General features: G+C 39.7%; 1 protein-coding gene across 2 annotated transcripts in view; it reads left to right on the forward strand.

Annotated features, from left to right (window-relative positions):
* LOC120632482 overlaps positions 1–14,761 on the forward strand; it is a 31,675-nt gene that overhangs the window by 3,819 nt on the left and 13,095 nt on the right. For both annotated transcript variants that reach the window (XM_039902268.1, XM_039902266.1), the window contains exons 2-5: positions 7,422–7,690; positions 9,274–9,378; positions 12,222–12,307; positions 14,568–14,688. In XM_039902268.1, the coding sequence (XP_039758202.1) occupies positions 7,422–7,690; positions 9,274–9,378; positions 12,222–12,307; positions 14,568–14,688 (581 nt within the window). The remainder of the gene's footprint in view (positions 1–7,421; positions 7,691–9,273; positions 9,379–12,221; positions 12,308–14,567; positions 14,689–14,761) is intronic.

Consider the following 14,761-nt stretch of genomic DNA (forward strand, 5'->3'; position numbering starts at 1 on the left):
AAACAAATCTTGAGAAAATTTGGCATTGGCCTGTAGCTTGCTCTCTGAAGGCTGACATTGACTATGATGGAATTTATTTCTAATCTAACTTCTTAGGTATGTATATATTTTGTATTAGTTGTTTCTCGCGGTTTCACGTGGGTTATCTTAAGGTCGCACAGTTGGTTATATTAGCCACGCGATTAGGTACCTTGCTCACCTACGGAACGTACCACTTACCCGTCCAAACTTACGGAACATACGTAGGTACGTCCCGTAATAGAAATGATCATTTTGATGCTACTATAAATATATATACAAATATTATAAAGCTAAAAAGTTTGTTTAGTTGAACGCGCTTATCTCAAAAACTACCATTCATCGAGGAATATAGGCTGTAATGTATCATCACGCTAAGACCAATAGAAGCGGATCATCAAAGAAAATTGTGGCAAAAACGGGAAAAAATATTCTTTTGAGTTTTTTTTAATGCGTGCCATGCAAAACAATTCCGTATTTCATTGTTTCAAAAACGAGTACATATTTTTGTAGAACATAGTAATTCTGTATGACTGGCCATTAGAACAGCGTACGCGGATAAAACAGATCGTGAACGCTGTTCCTGCTATCTTTGCTTACAAATGTATACCATTAATTTAGACTGAAATCTTATTAATACTAAATAAAGCCTATGTTAAGCAGAGCTTATACGAATCGGTGAAAGTGGCAGCAAAAGCTTTAGCTGGTGTTGCGACTTCAATAAAACCAAGTTTTTCAAGTCAAAAGCCCTGGGGAATAGAGCGTCCACCTACTTAACAAGCCAGTTGTCAACTGATAAACTGGCGCCAGTACACTGGATTCGTGTAAACCGTGCTTTAGTCCTGGATAAAAAAAGCTTTGCAATGGAAAAATAATAATTCAGTAGGTATTATGTCTCTACAATAAAGCGTAAAACCTTCTGAGTTCTACCCATACAATTCCATTTGGGGTAAAAAGTCTACAAACATCAACGCCTCCGGTTATATGAGAGAGGGATGGACAGGTTTGACCCACCACGCTAGTCCAATGCGTGTTGACGGGCTTTAAATATTATACATATGTAACCGAGACCAAAGGCATCCTGTGTTCTCCGATTCTCGTAGGTTGGTTGACACCGCTGATTTCCCAACTCAGGGTTTGGCACTGTAAACCCCAATAAATATCCATTTTTAGGCTGCCTAGAGAATAGCTGCCTAGTACCCAAGACTCAAAGTTAATCCACCACAAATGCTCGCCCTTGACTGCAATCTTACCTGGTAGGTGCAGTTTAAGATTGTAGCGGGCTAACTTGTTATTTAAAGCAGTTTAAATATTAAACATATCCGTCAAAACCAGACAAATTTAGATCGTAAAAATGCTTCATTACCTCGGCTGGGAATCGATACCGGGAACTCCCATTTATAAGACTGCAGAACTTACCACAACGTCATGAAGGCGACAGTACTCAGGAAAAGGGGTTTCACGACGTAGCTCGTAGATCGGGGCGTAACGGCCTATTGGTACGGGAGTGCAAGTGAGCAAGATGTTTCTACTAGTACCCCTCTCTTTCCTTCATAAGGGTATACGTTTTTAAAATGTTAATTGATATAACAACTAATTTTGATGGTTTTTTTTCAAGAAAGGTTTCCTTTTATACAATGAATGTTAAGTTTCATTTGCTATACTCTGCGAAAAGTAGAAGAATCTCTCTAACCTTTCTAAACCACACCAAACAGATCCTCCGACATCTGAGCATCGTCAGGAGATGTTGACTTTAAAATGAACAATTGTTAAGTTCTTATCAATAAATAAATAAAATAAACAGTAAAAAAATAATAGCATATTAAAGTTAGTGTTCATTGTATGGAAGTACTATCCTTTTCCTTTAAAAACCTTTCATCATCATCAAAGCAAATCGCTTTCCGTTCCGGCACGGCACGATGCGTTCCGGCACGATGCCCCATATAAACTGATGTTAATATAAATGCCATACACCTAACACGTTAGCCCGATACCATAAGGTGAGATTGAAGTCACGGTTGTATGTCAGTGTATGGTGTAAAGTATGCCGTACAGCGAAGAAATGTCTCCTTCTATCCAAGATTTCCTTTTACTAATTTTGGTATCGTTACTACTCAAATCACAGTTTTTTCTCTGATTTCAGGATTTTTTTTTTTTCTAAAGGAACAGTGTGATGGATTTCGAGACGTCACTGACTCATTGCCAAATGTTGCGGGCGGGGGAGGGAGGGAACACGAAGTTCCCAGTACACCCCCATTCTTTCAGGCACCCTCAATTTTAAAATAACTATCTATTTATATCTCCCTCATTTAACAACCAATTTGTATGTTGCTTTACTGATACGTTTAGTTTTACTCTAAGCAGATTAAGACTACTTGATGCCATAAGCAATCCAGATTCATGCTCTCCCCTATCCACTAATAACCTAGTATCAGTTTACTAGCGTTACAAAAGTCTTTCCTAACGTCAAAGGTTGTCTGGAAGACATCGCTTTAGCGATAAGACTGCCTGTTCTACCGCCATTTTCTATTTTGTTTCTTCTGTATTATATGTGTTTACTTTGTATAAAATGTGTGTGAATGTGTGTGTGTAGGACATGATAGGGGTGCTAAAATGCAACCAAATTACTTTCTATGTCTTATAAGATATTGCTTAGCTAAGAAAAATACTATTACACAAAGCTACTTCCATATAAACTTGCATACTTAATCAGCTTTCCAAATAGTTATAAATGTTTCGGCAAAACATGTGATCCTAAATAAAAAGTACGTTTTACGTCACAATATATATACACTGACCCCGGCGTCCCATCGCCAACTCACGCTATTATTTCCGTTTTCTTTTAGGGGTCGCAACTCGTAGCTAGTAACTATTTTAAAATAACAAAGATCTAATATGTATTTAACAAATAGGCGTGGTCAATGGCCACGTATTGCATTAAACTCAAACGATGGTAGCAATTGGAATAATCAACATCACTGCAGCGGTGGCCACCGACTACAACTTTCAGGGCTAAACTATACTTTTTTCAGAGTTTTTTATATTTCCGTAGTAGTTGTTTCCGTCTTAGGGTTGTTGTTTTTAAACTTTTAATTTATAATCTTAATAATGCCAATATTGTGTATTTTCTCATATATTGCACCGTTATTTATTTTTAGTGGATTAAAAGACTTCGATCTATTATTATCTGCTGTAATCAGTCCTAAGTTTATTTCCCTAACCTTGGACTTATTTCTAGCACTCATTTACGACCTTTGGGTTGTATAGTTCTCATCTTCGATTAGCTGTGCCCGTGGTTTCGCATGACTTTTACGATATGAATAATTGTTAAGAACAATTAATTGTAAAGTCAACATCTCCTGAGGATGCTCCGGTTTCGGATCGAAACATGCGTAGAGGGTACATTGCCGAAGATCAGTTTGGTGTGGAGTATAAGAATTGAAGAAATTACACCATACAGATTCTCTTGCTTTTCGCGGAGTGTAGCATATTAAGCTTAATATTCATAGGTTTTATTTCAATTTATTTTGTATGAAATTGGAATGAAAAACGGAGTATGTCCATTCCACGATATCTCCTATTTTAAAAGTTTTTCCTTAATCGTTACGGAAGTTCACAACATACTAAGGAAGTCCTTTAGGATTATTAGACCTTTTTGTGTCAGAGCTCGTCCGAAGACGTACAGACTACCGCCATCCCTATTTCTGAAACCAGGCAGAATTGCTGTGTTCTAATATGAAGTGCGTGGTTGTTGTCGCTACAGGCACATAAGCCCTAACACCTACGCCTCAGGTTGTTGGACACAGGGTGGGCACACTTTATAGGACGTGTTATTTGCATATCTACAAAGTGTTCATAGGCGAGGTTTTCACATTGCAATCTGGTGGGCTATCGACTCGGTCCGCCTATTAAAACTTACAAAAAAAAAAAGAAGATATACGCAAGGTTTAGGAATAATAAAGTGCTATTGGGTTTTTTTGAATTTCATACTAAAATGGTGAAAAAGTATCTCCTAGTCTTCGCGTGTATGTCACAAATCATTTTAGTAAGTAATGCTTGAAAAAAAATTACATTGGAATCTTCTTCTTCTCGAGTCGCTTCCTACTGAGGATTGTGGCTCCTAATCGATATTGAGTGCTTCACCGTATTATGTTTGAATCTCCGCTGATATTCTGCCTTATGACACGCACTGTTGTCGGAGCAGTCGGATACTTCCTTCACCAGTAGGGCTAGCATGCGCACCACGAGGCCTCTACCTGTGACTCGTATTTTTTCCATAGAGATTGACGAGATAATGGCTAGACACTACTCTCTCGTGGTGTGCATCCTAGCCCTACTGGTCCGTCCAACGTCTTGGGCTACTTCCGCGCGGCCTCTTTCCTTCCAGCATAAGATTTTCTATACTGCTCGAGTCTTGGCTATGTGGCCGAAGTACTCGAGTGTTTTCCGCAGACGGATGTGGATAGTCGAGTTGGCACGTTCAGCTTTTTTAATATTGAGACACTGGAATATTCAGTTATGAACAACGTAAAGGCATAAAACTACGATTTTTTTTTTCAATTTTTATTATCATTTACATTGCAAAAGGGTCCGAAATCTGGTGTGTTGAAATTTTAAAGTGGGGTTTAGTCTTAGAAGTAAGGTAACATAGTCAAGTATTCTTTAAATTAAAAAAAGCTTTTTTAAATCATTTAAAAGATGTGTAGCTTCCACATATAAATGGTAAAATACCATGTTCCCCCTCTTATCTGCACGAAGTGAAAAATTTCTAAGGATTTATTTAACTGGCACTTTAGAAATATGCAATTGCCCTTTACAAACTCTCAAAGCGGTTCCAAACAAAAGGGATATTTTGTTTTGTTGTCTCAAATGCGGTACTGTACGGAACCCTCGTTGTTTGTGCATGGCTCCCACTTGCCCGGATTTTGGGTGCCCTACCCAAAGGGTAAAACGGGAGCCGGTTACTAAGATTCCGCTGTCCATCCGTACGTGTGTTTGTCTGTCACCAGGCTGTATCTGAACCATACAAATTAAGAAGAATTTTTACAAATGATATATTTCTGTTTCCGCTATAACAACAAATACTAAAATCAGAATAAAAGTAATATTTAAGGGCAGCTCCCTTAAAACAGACATTTTTTTCCCGTTTTCAGACTTAACCAGCAACCAGTTTATGGCTTTTCACTAATCCCGTGGGAGCCGTTTGTTTTCCAGGGATAAAAATGTTACTCTCTGTCCTTTCGAATAACTCACTTCTGAAAATTAAGCTTAATTTGCTATACCTACTCCGCAAAAAGCAGGAGAATCTTTATGGTGTAATTTATAATTTCTTCAATCCTTATACTCCACACCAAAAAGATCTTCGGCAATGTACCCTCTACGGACGTTTCGCTCCGAACACCGAGCATCCTCGGTATATGTTGACCGTACAGTGAATAATTGTTAACAATTTTCATGGATTTCCGCAAAGTAACGCCTTCTTCTATCCAAATAGCTCTATGCCAAAAATCTAGTTTATTGGCGGTTTAGTAAGCGCGTAAAGGAAGCAGTGGCGTACGCAGGGCTTTTTACCAGGGTAGGCATAGAGACAGAAGATGGCAGAAAATTAAATAAAACCCTCCAACTATATGAGTAAAATGATAATTATAAGGTAGGCAGTGCTTTTGTGCATGTATGATGTGCACGCCACTGGAAGAAAGGACAAACACACATTTGCCTTTGCGTTTATTAGTAAGGATGGTATGGAACACTATACACGCGCGACGCGAGTCCGACTCGCGCTTTACCGGTTTTTTTAAGTTGACATGCCTTCTCTTTAAGATATTTTATAACTGCGTCGTTTTCTCGTTTGGTATTGAGGGGAGGACCTTCAACTAATCCTTGACACTATTCAAGAGATTTGCATTAAACGCCAGTGTACAAGTTTCTTTTTACATTGTGTATAGTTTGTTTTAATGGTTTACTGGTTTGCGCTCGCGGTTCTGTCTATTTTAGTTGCAGAAATTTAGGTTTCTAATACTTTTGTTTTTTAAGGTAAATCTTGGGAGTTTGAATTGGCTTTCACAGAATTTTTTTTATTCCAATACATGTTAGCCCTCGACTGCAATCTCACCTGGTGGTAAGAGATGGTGCAGTCGAGAAACAGAGAGTTCCGAAAACCCATCCCTGTGCGGATCATATGAAATGTCTATGATTTTCAAATGAGGAGACAGAGATGGTAGACTAAATGATCTGACTACTTTTCATTATATGAGAAGTTAAATCATATAATAGGTATAACTTATATTATTACTAGCTGTTGCCCGCGTGTCGTCTGCGTTTAATTTTTCTTTTATGTGGTATTCAATTGGCATTCAAGTATTCAGTATCGCTAAGCCTTAAATGAGGGGTTTGCTGCTGTCCGCTGAACTCCTCAGCGGACAGCAGCAAACCCCTCCTCCATGTCCTCTATCTCCAACTACATTCATCAGATCTGCACAAAGTTTTGGGAAAATTAAACACATATTATATCTATAGTACAAAAATAAGTATTTAAATCGGTTATATATGTCGGGAGTTATGGTTTAAAATCGTCAAACACTTTCATCCCCTCTCCCAAAGAAACCGAGCTTAATGTCGGAATAAAGAGTATCCTTTATTACTTCTAACAGTTCCAAAAATATGTGTACAAAGTTTCATGAGGATAGGTTAAGTAGTTTTTGCGTGAAAGCGTAACAAACAAACTTACATTGACATTTATAATATTAGTAGGGATTAGTAGGGATTATAATTTACTTTGACACACAGAAATCAACCGTCCCTAAGTTAGGTATAAACTTGTGTAAATAGCTAGTTTAAACAAAATCAAAATTCATTTATTTCAATTAGTCCCAGTTTATAAGCACTTTTGAAACGTCAAATCAGCCTGTTTGTAGTGACTCTACTACCGGTTCGGAAGCCAGATTCCAACTGGAAGAGCCGCCAGGAAACTCAGCAGATACCTCTTTTTCAACATGATTTTACAGTTTACAATCTTTTAAATTCACTATCTTGTGAGAGATGAGAGCTGAGCCTGCTTCCAAGCAGCCTTGTCGTAAAGAATATTATCAATCGTATAGTAACCACGACTTATTAAATGTGTTTTAACACAGTGTTTGAACTTATGCATTGGCAGGTCCAAAATTACCCTGGGAATCATATTATAAAAGCATATACTCAATGCCACAAATGACTTATGCACCTTTCGCAAACGATATGCATGTGCCACTAACTTATGTCTATTTCGAGTAAGGCGGTTGTTTATATCCACTTTTGGTTTGTCTTACAAATACTGTATCGTTATAATTGTGGTTACGGTTTAATATTTTCAACGTATTGCGTGTGAGTGTTCAATCAAGGAGTTTAACAGAGCGACTGTGTTCCAGGCTCAGTGTCCGGCGGCGGGCAGTGGACGCGCGCGCCGCCCGCGCCGCCCCCTGGCGTCGTGGGCGGCGTGGGCAGCGGCGTGAGCATGGCCAACGTGGGCGCGGCTCGCGGGCGCCGGCCCACGCAGCGGCACTCCGCGGCGGCGAACGCCATGCAGATGCCGCACGGGGGCATCTCGGCGGCCACCGTGCAGGCGCTGGCGAACGGCTGGAACCTGCCCGGCACGCTGACCCAGGCGCAGACGCAACAGGTGCTCAGGCTCGCTCAGGTTAGTACTTACAGTAGTACGGCGGCAACCGAGTGCTGAGTGCGAGATTTTTTTATCTATTCGATCGCGTACAAGTTAACGATGATTTGTATTGCGTCGAATAAGCGCCATCTAGTGACCAGAGATGGCACTCATTGGAAGCATATAAAACGTAAGCTTACAGAACTCCTATTATAATATTAAGGATTACTTAAACGTTAAAAAAGCTTGGGTGTGAATTGCTCTAGCTTCATAGCTTAATATAAATTTACTGTGAGATGGTGATAACAAAAAAAAAATTACCCGGCTAAGTTTGCTGTGGGCGCGTTTGGAATCCTCGTAGTTTTAGATCACCTTCCCGTTACAAATATGTAAACATATATTTATCAACGCTTCATAAGTGCCTGTGACAGGCCTACATGAATAAAGAAATTTTGAATTTGAATTTTGAATTCAGTTGTCCATTGTACGGTTCATCACATCAACCCATTACCGGCCCGCTACAGGGCACGGGTCTCCTTCCAATGAGAAGAGGTTAAGGCCGTAGTAACATTATGGAGAACTCTCAGGCATGCAGGTTTCCTCACAATGTTTTCCTTCACCGTTGAAGTTAATGATATTTTAATTGCTTAAAACGCACATTAGAAAAGTTAGAGGTGTGGGATTTGAACTCGGTCCTTCTAAAGTGAATGCAAGTGTCCTACCAAATGCGCTATCACCTCTTCTTGTAACGATATTATCCGTTAATTGTAGTAATAGTCGTCAAAGCACACCAACCCGCATTGGAGCAGCGTGATGGGTCTATGCTCTTAAACCGTCTCTCCTGTGAGAGACGACGCGTGTGCTCATCAGTGGGACTTTAATAGGGTGCGGATAGTGATGTAAAAAAGTAGTGATTTGGACTTCGGCTCACTATCGGGTGCTCTAACCCCGGCACGCACCTCTGCCCAGAAGTGTTGCTCTGATTATAGGCGGTGGTTTTTCACATACACTGGTAGGTTGAACCAGTGATACGCCAGTGGTTTAGGGGTCGGCTCTCCTTTGAGATGAACAGAATTCGATCCCTGGCACACATGTACTACTTTTCGGAGTTATGGGTGCTTTAATTTAATATCACTTGCTTTAACGATGAAGGTAAAATCATCGTGAGGAGATCTGCAAGCCTGAGCCAATGACATACGAACCCACAACGTTCTCAATGGCGTGTGAAGTCCAGCGTGGTGGACTACGGCTTAGACCTTTCTAATTCTTAGAGGATTGGTTTAGGTGGCTGCCCGTACTTAGTTATAAACCCCCCCCACGTACGTAGTTATATGCCCCTTCATGTCGGTTGGTTACAACGTTATTCTGATGTACCGCCACCACGACGGGTCACTAGTTCAAAATAATTGAATTTAACTACACTACTTACTGCATTCAGAAATATGGAAACAGCTGATCATATTAAGTTTTATAATATTATTAAGGTAGGATTTGCCCATTATCACCACGCTGAGCAGACCAGGCTGGGTTTGTGTGTGTGCTACAGGACGGTCGGCTCGTATGAACCAGCGGGAAGAGAAGGCGCGTTCTAAAATATATAAATGGTTTGTTTTGTTGCGCAGGCGCAAGTGGCGGCGCAGGCGCAGGTGGCGGCGGCGCGCTACAACAACGCGGCCATCGCCGCAACTATGCCGCAGCACCGCTCACAGCACAACCGGAACGTGCAGGTAACTTGCAGACACCGACGCACGCAGTCCGCACGGTCTCACTTGGCTGGGCTTGGCTGAAGTTGGCGCGTGTGCCACAATATGTACAAATATCAGCTCAGACAGCTTTCATTATATCAACCGATGGGCGTCCACTGCTGGTGAAACTAGGTTAGGGTCTTTCAAGGGTATTCAAATTTCCACTTTCTTGTGGCACTTGACTGGAAGCATCCATTGGCTACCTGCGATGCGTTTGATGTCGTCTGCCCACATTATTTGGGATTCAGTAACCTGTATTTCTGATTTTAATTTTACAAATTTTTGCTTTAATACAATTTTAATCTGATGTTAAAGTATTTCGATACTCAAAACCTCGAAAGGGTAGAGTGAGGGGGGTGTCTGAGAGAATAACGTGAGTTGTAAGAGTAAACGACTGATCCCCAATGATCAAATAAAAATCTCATCGTTAAAAAATATTTTTGTGCCATATTTTTTAAGAGAAACCTGATATTTGCTGAGATTATGTTTTTTTGTTGTTTCGTACCCATAGGGTAAAACGGGACCCGAGTCCGACTAGCATATGCCCCGTCCATAGACTGCTATTGAATTCTTACAAACATCAATCGTGCTTTACTTCGATCCTGCCAACTTAGATGCGCGTACTAGGTTCACACTCTGTAACTTATTTATCATCTAATAACGTCGAACTCTTTAAAATATCCAATGTCTTCTTATCATCGTTTAAGACACGGAAGCAAGTAAAATTATAATTTTGTTAAATTAGAAGCGCCCTATATCAAATGTTAGCGATTTGATGCGGCGGTAAGGAGGTTTTTATTACTGCTTCGGTCATTCATTGTTCATCGGTTGAAGCAACGTGGGTCAAGTTATAGTCAAAGTGCCTACTGTAGGCATAAAATATTTTTAGCTTTAAACGAAAGAAACAGCTACGCTATCATTTTCTCTATATGAGGAGATATGTAGAAGAGCGAGAGTTACCGACATAGCTTATGTTGCGAAGCTAATAGAGAAGTTTTGTGCTACGTAGCTCGAAGGACCAATAGACGTTTGGGTCTAAGTATACCCCCCATAACATTTACCACCTGGTTAAATTTTATCCTGTTGTCCCCGATTTACATGTCCTCATGAAACTTATTTTTTTGGCTGTCTTCGCCGCCAGGCTCGCGTTGTTGTCTTCCCTCGTGGTAGATAATCCATTATGCACTAGACGTTCTTCTAAGCAGAGAAGATTAGAATGTGAGGTATCCTACAAAATACCAACGTCTATAAGTTTAAATGATGAGTAAAATTAATATAAAGAATAATACCTTCAACTCTGTCGGATTGAGGAAAATTCTTTAAATAAATAACTTTTCGGTTTTCCCATTGTGAAGGACAAGCGTACAAATAAACTCTCGGGCTGATGAATTTGAAAACTAAGGCACTTTAGTAGTAAAACCTAGGTATCTAGCAGAGTCCCACGGACAGTAGATATGTTTTTCTTGTAAGTACTGAAAAACATTCAAGTTCATCAGATAACAGCTAGCCAGTATTTCGGTGTTTTATAGGATATACTTTGGAGTGTGCTCGGGAACTATTCTATCTCATCCCCTCCTCACCTTTCTACCATTGCACTGCAAGGCACCGGGCGGGGTTTCACCCCTATGTTGTTAATATCCCAAAAACTCTTTCTCAAAGTATCTTTTCTTATACACATGGCTGGGGTTCGGAACACCCCGAGTTCTGTGTTTCCTAGTTCTTACAACCTGGGTAACTTTAAAAACAAGAGTGAATAGGCATCTCCTAGGCAAACGCGTCCCATCTTAGGCCACATCTAAACTTTCCATTGAGACAGGTGAGATTGTGGTCAAGCGCTAGTCTATTATAGTTTAAAAAAAAAAGGTTCTCTGCCGTTATGTAAATTTATGCCTGGGAATCATCAATCTTCTTAGATTTAAAGACATTTAAAGACATTTTTGTTCTCAAAAGAAACAGTTTCACTTAATGAGAAATTAAAAATTAACATAAAGAAGTGGTAATATATTATCTAGTTTAGTGTGATACAAAAACAATACGAACAAACAAACTTAGGCATTACCTTGTTTGTCGTTAGTGAAAGCTGGCATAAGACAGTTTGGACTTAGAGCTTCCTAAATGTTCTTTATAAGACTGAGTCCTCTGACTTGGCTAGGTTTGATAAGGAATTTATAAGTGTCCGATTTTGTTTAAAATTTTCTACCTCCGATAGTTTCAAACTTTGTGGGGAGGCACTGGATTCTTTACCGGGGTATGCATACAGCAGGAAAATTGCATAAAACGGCAAAAAATTCTCCTCCTATACGAGTTATATATACATTTTAGGGTAGGCAGTGCTTTTGTGCATATATGAAGTGCACGCTACTGAGTAGAGCTTGTGACTGAGCTCGTCCGTGGAAGTTCTACGGCTGATATAGATGATTGTCCGCGCACTTGCAAATTATGGAACAATCTCCCATCTGATGTGTTTCCTCAAAAATACAATCTAGGGTTATTCAAGGGGCGGATAAACAAACTCCTTAAAAGCCGGCAACGCATCGGTGGCTCCTCTGGTGCTGTAGATGTTTATTGGCGGCGGTGATCACTTACCATCAGGTGACCCACATGCTCGTTTGCCCGCTATTAATAAAAAAAAAAAAAAAGAAATATTGTCGTCTGACCATGCTAGCTGAGCACATATATTACTTGAATATTACTTCCACTTGTGCGCCAGTGCTCTGACAGTTGATAAAGCTGTTGGTGAAGATACATTTGTATGCCTTCCCCGGGGACGTGCCAGCCGCGCTGTGGTGCTAACGGTGGTCAGTGTAGTGTGGTGTTGTTTCCAGTTCCCCAACAACGCGATCACGATGGCGATGGGCCAGCAGCCGCCGCCGCCGCTCGTGCGCAGCACCAACAACACCTCCACCATGAAGTGAGCCGCGTTCATATATTTGGATACATGCAGGCGTTACTTTGCGGAAATCCATGATATGTTATGGAAATTAAGCTCAATTTGCTATATATACTCCGCGAAAATAAGAAGAATCTGTATTGTGTGATTTGTAATTTCTTCAATCCTTACACTCCACACCAAACAGATCCTCGGCATAGTACCCTCTACGCACGTTTCGCTCCGATACCGATGCGTCCTCAGGAGATTCAAAAAAAAATTCAAAAGTCATTTATTTCAAGTAGGCCTAATATAAGCACTTTTGAAACGTCAAGTCTGTCTGTTTGTAGTGATTCTACCAGCGGTTCGGAAGGCAGATTCTACCGAGAAGAAGCCGGCAAGAAACTCAGCAGTTGCTCTTTTCCAACATCAACAATTTACATTTTGCATTTTAACATTCATTTTTCTATCTTGTGAGAGCTGAAAGCGGAGCCGGATGCTTCCAAGCAACCTTGTCATTAAAAAAATCATCAATTGTATAGTAACCTCGCTGTAATAAATGTGTTTTAACAAATTCTTTAAACTTGTGCATTGGCAGGTCCAAAATCACCTTAGGAATCATATTATAAAAGCGTATACTCAATCCCACAAATGATCCCTGTACCTTTCGCAGACGATATGCAGATGACACTAATTTATGACCATTTCTTGTGAGTCGACTGTTTATGTCTACTTTTTCTTAACAATGAATGATTAGATGTTAACTTAACAATGAATAATTGTTAAGACATCAGCTGATGCTCCGGTTTCCGAGCGTTACGTGCGTAGAGCGTACATAGCCGAAGATCTGTTTGGTGTGGAGTGTAAAGATTGAAGAAATTATAAATATGACCATACAGATTTTCCTGCTTTTCGCGGAGTATAGCAAACTAAGCTTAATTTTCATAATATGTTTATATATTTCCTTGACGGCTTAACTTAAAGAATATTTTATAACACATTCATTACAGCGAGGTAATGACAAGGTTGCTTGGAAGACATCCGGCTCCGCTTTCATCTCTTACAAGATAGAAAAATGAATGTCAAAATGTAAAATGTAAATTCTAATTCAAATTCAAAATTCTATATTCATGTATGCCTGTCACAGGCACCTATGAAGCGTTCATGCATATATGTTTACATAATTGTAAGGGGATGGTGATATATTCGTTAGCTAATTTAAACCTAAAGCTACGTGGGTTCCAAAGCGCCCTGGTCTAAGAAGAGCCCACAACAAACATAGTCGGGTATTTTTTTTTTTTGTTTTTACCATCACACAGTAAATTAATATGAAGTTAGAGCAATTCACACCCAAGCTTTTTTATCGTTTAAGTAATATAATAGGAAAAAGTTATATATATTGTAAATTGTTTAAGAGCAACTGTTGAATTTCTCGCCGGACTAAGACTCGGAAGAATCTGCCTTCCGAACCAGTCTTCTTACCTTCCAGTTGTGGGAATCGAACCCACGGCCTTGGACCCAGAAAGCAGGGTCAGTGCCCACTGCGCCAGTCGGTAGATTATATAGTTTAAGATTTGCATGCTTTCGCAAACGAGTCGCTTTCAATCAAAAATTAGCGGTTCATATCTTAGACCTTTAACAAAGTTCAAAGTTTGTACTAACTGAAAGCTTATTGAACAGACCTATTACACTATAAAGGATTACTTAAACGATAAAAAAAACTTAGGTGTGAATTGTTCCTTTAAGCAGGTTGCTTCTAAAAATATTTTTGTCTCAATGGCAATGTGAGATGGTGATAACATAAAGAAACCCTCGTAGATTTAGTTTTAGGTTACCGAATGTAGTTATCGCCATCACTTCTCACTGCTATGTACATATTTGTATGTAATGAACACATAAACTATGTGCCTACATGAATAAAGAAATGTTTGACTTTGACTTTCGCTTTGAAACACTAACATACAACTAATGTTACTCAATCAATAATTAACTTAATTCATTATACTCTTCGAAAAGCAGAAGAATATGTACGGTGTGATTTATTACTTGTTCAACATTCCACTCAACTCCAAACAGTTATCCCACAAAGTTTTCCTGGGATAAAAACTAGCCTTTATCTAAATAGAACTTTCTGTATAATGTCATCAGATTGGTTGCTGAGTTTCTGTCGAACAAACAGCTTTACTTATGTCTATAAAATTTACAAATTTTTCTATTACGGGGAATGGCGCACAAGTGGAAACCTGTTTTAACTAGTGCATGGTGCTATAGCTAAGTTAAACATATGCGATTGTCCCAACAGTGTTCAACCGCAAGTGACTGGCTCAATGAATGGGCATTCGGGAACGCACACGTCGGACTCGCGCAAGCGACTCACGCCCATCCCGGACGTGAACATCACTGGCAACCACACGCCCTATAAGGTGAGTGACTTATACGATACTTAACTGTACTGTAACAATCATATTTCTGACGTCCATTTTACTACTAACGTTA

Source organism: Pararge aegeria, chromosome 20, assembly GCF_905163445.1.
Source record: "Pararge aegeria chromosome 20, ilParAegt1.1, whole genome shotgun sequence".
NCBI lineage: Eukaryota > Metazoa > Arthropoda > Insecta > Lepidoptera > Nymphalidae > Pararge > Pararge aegeria.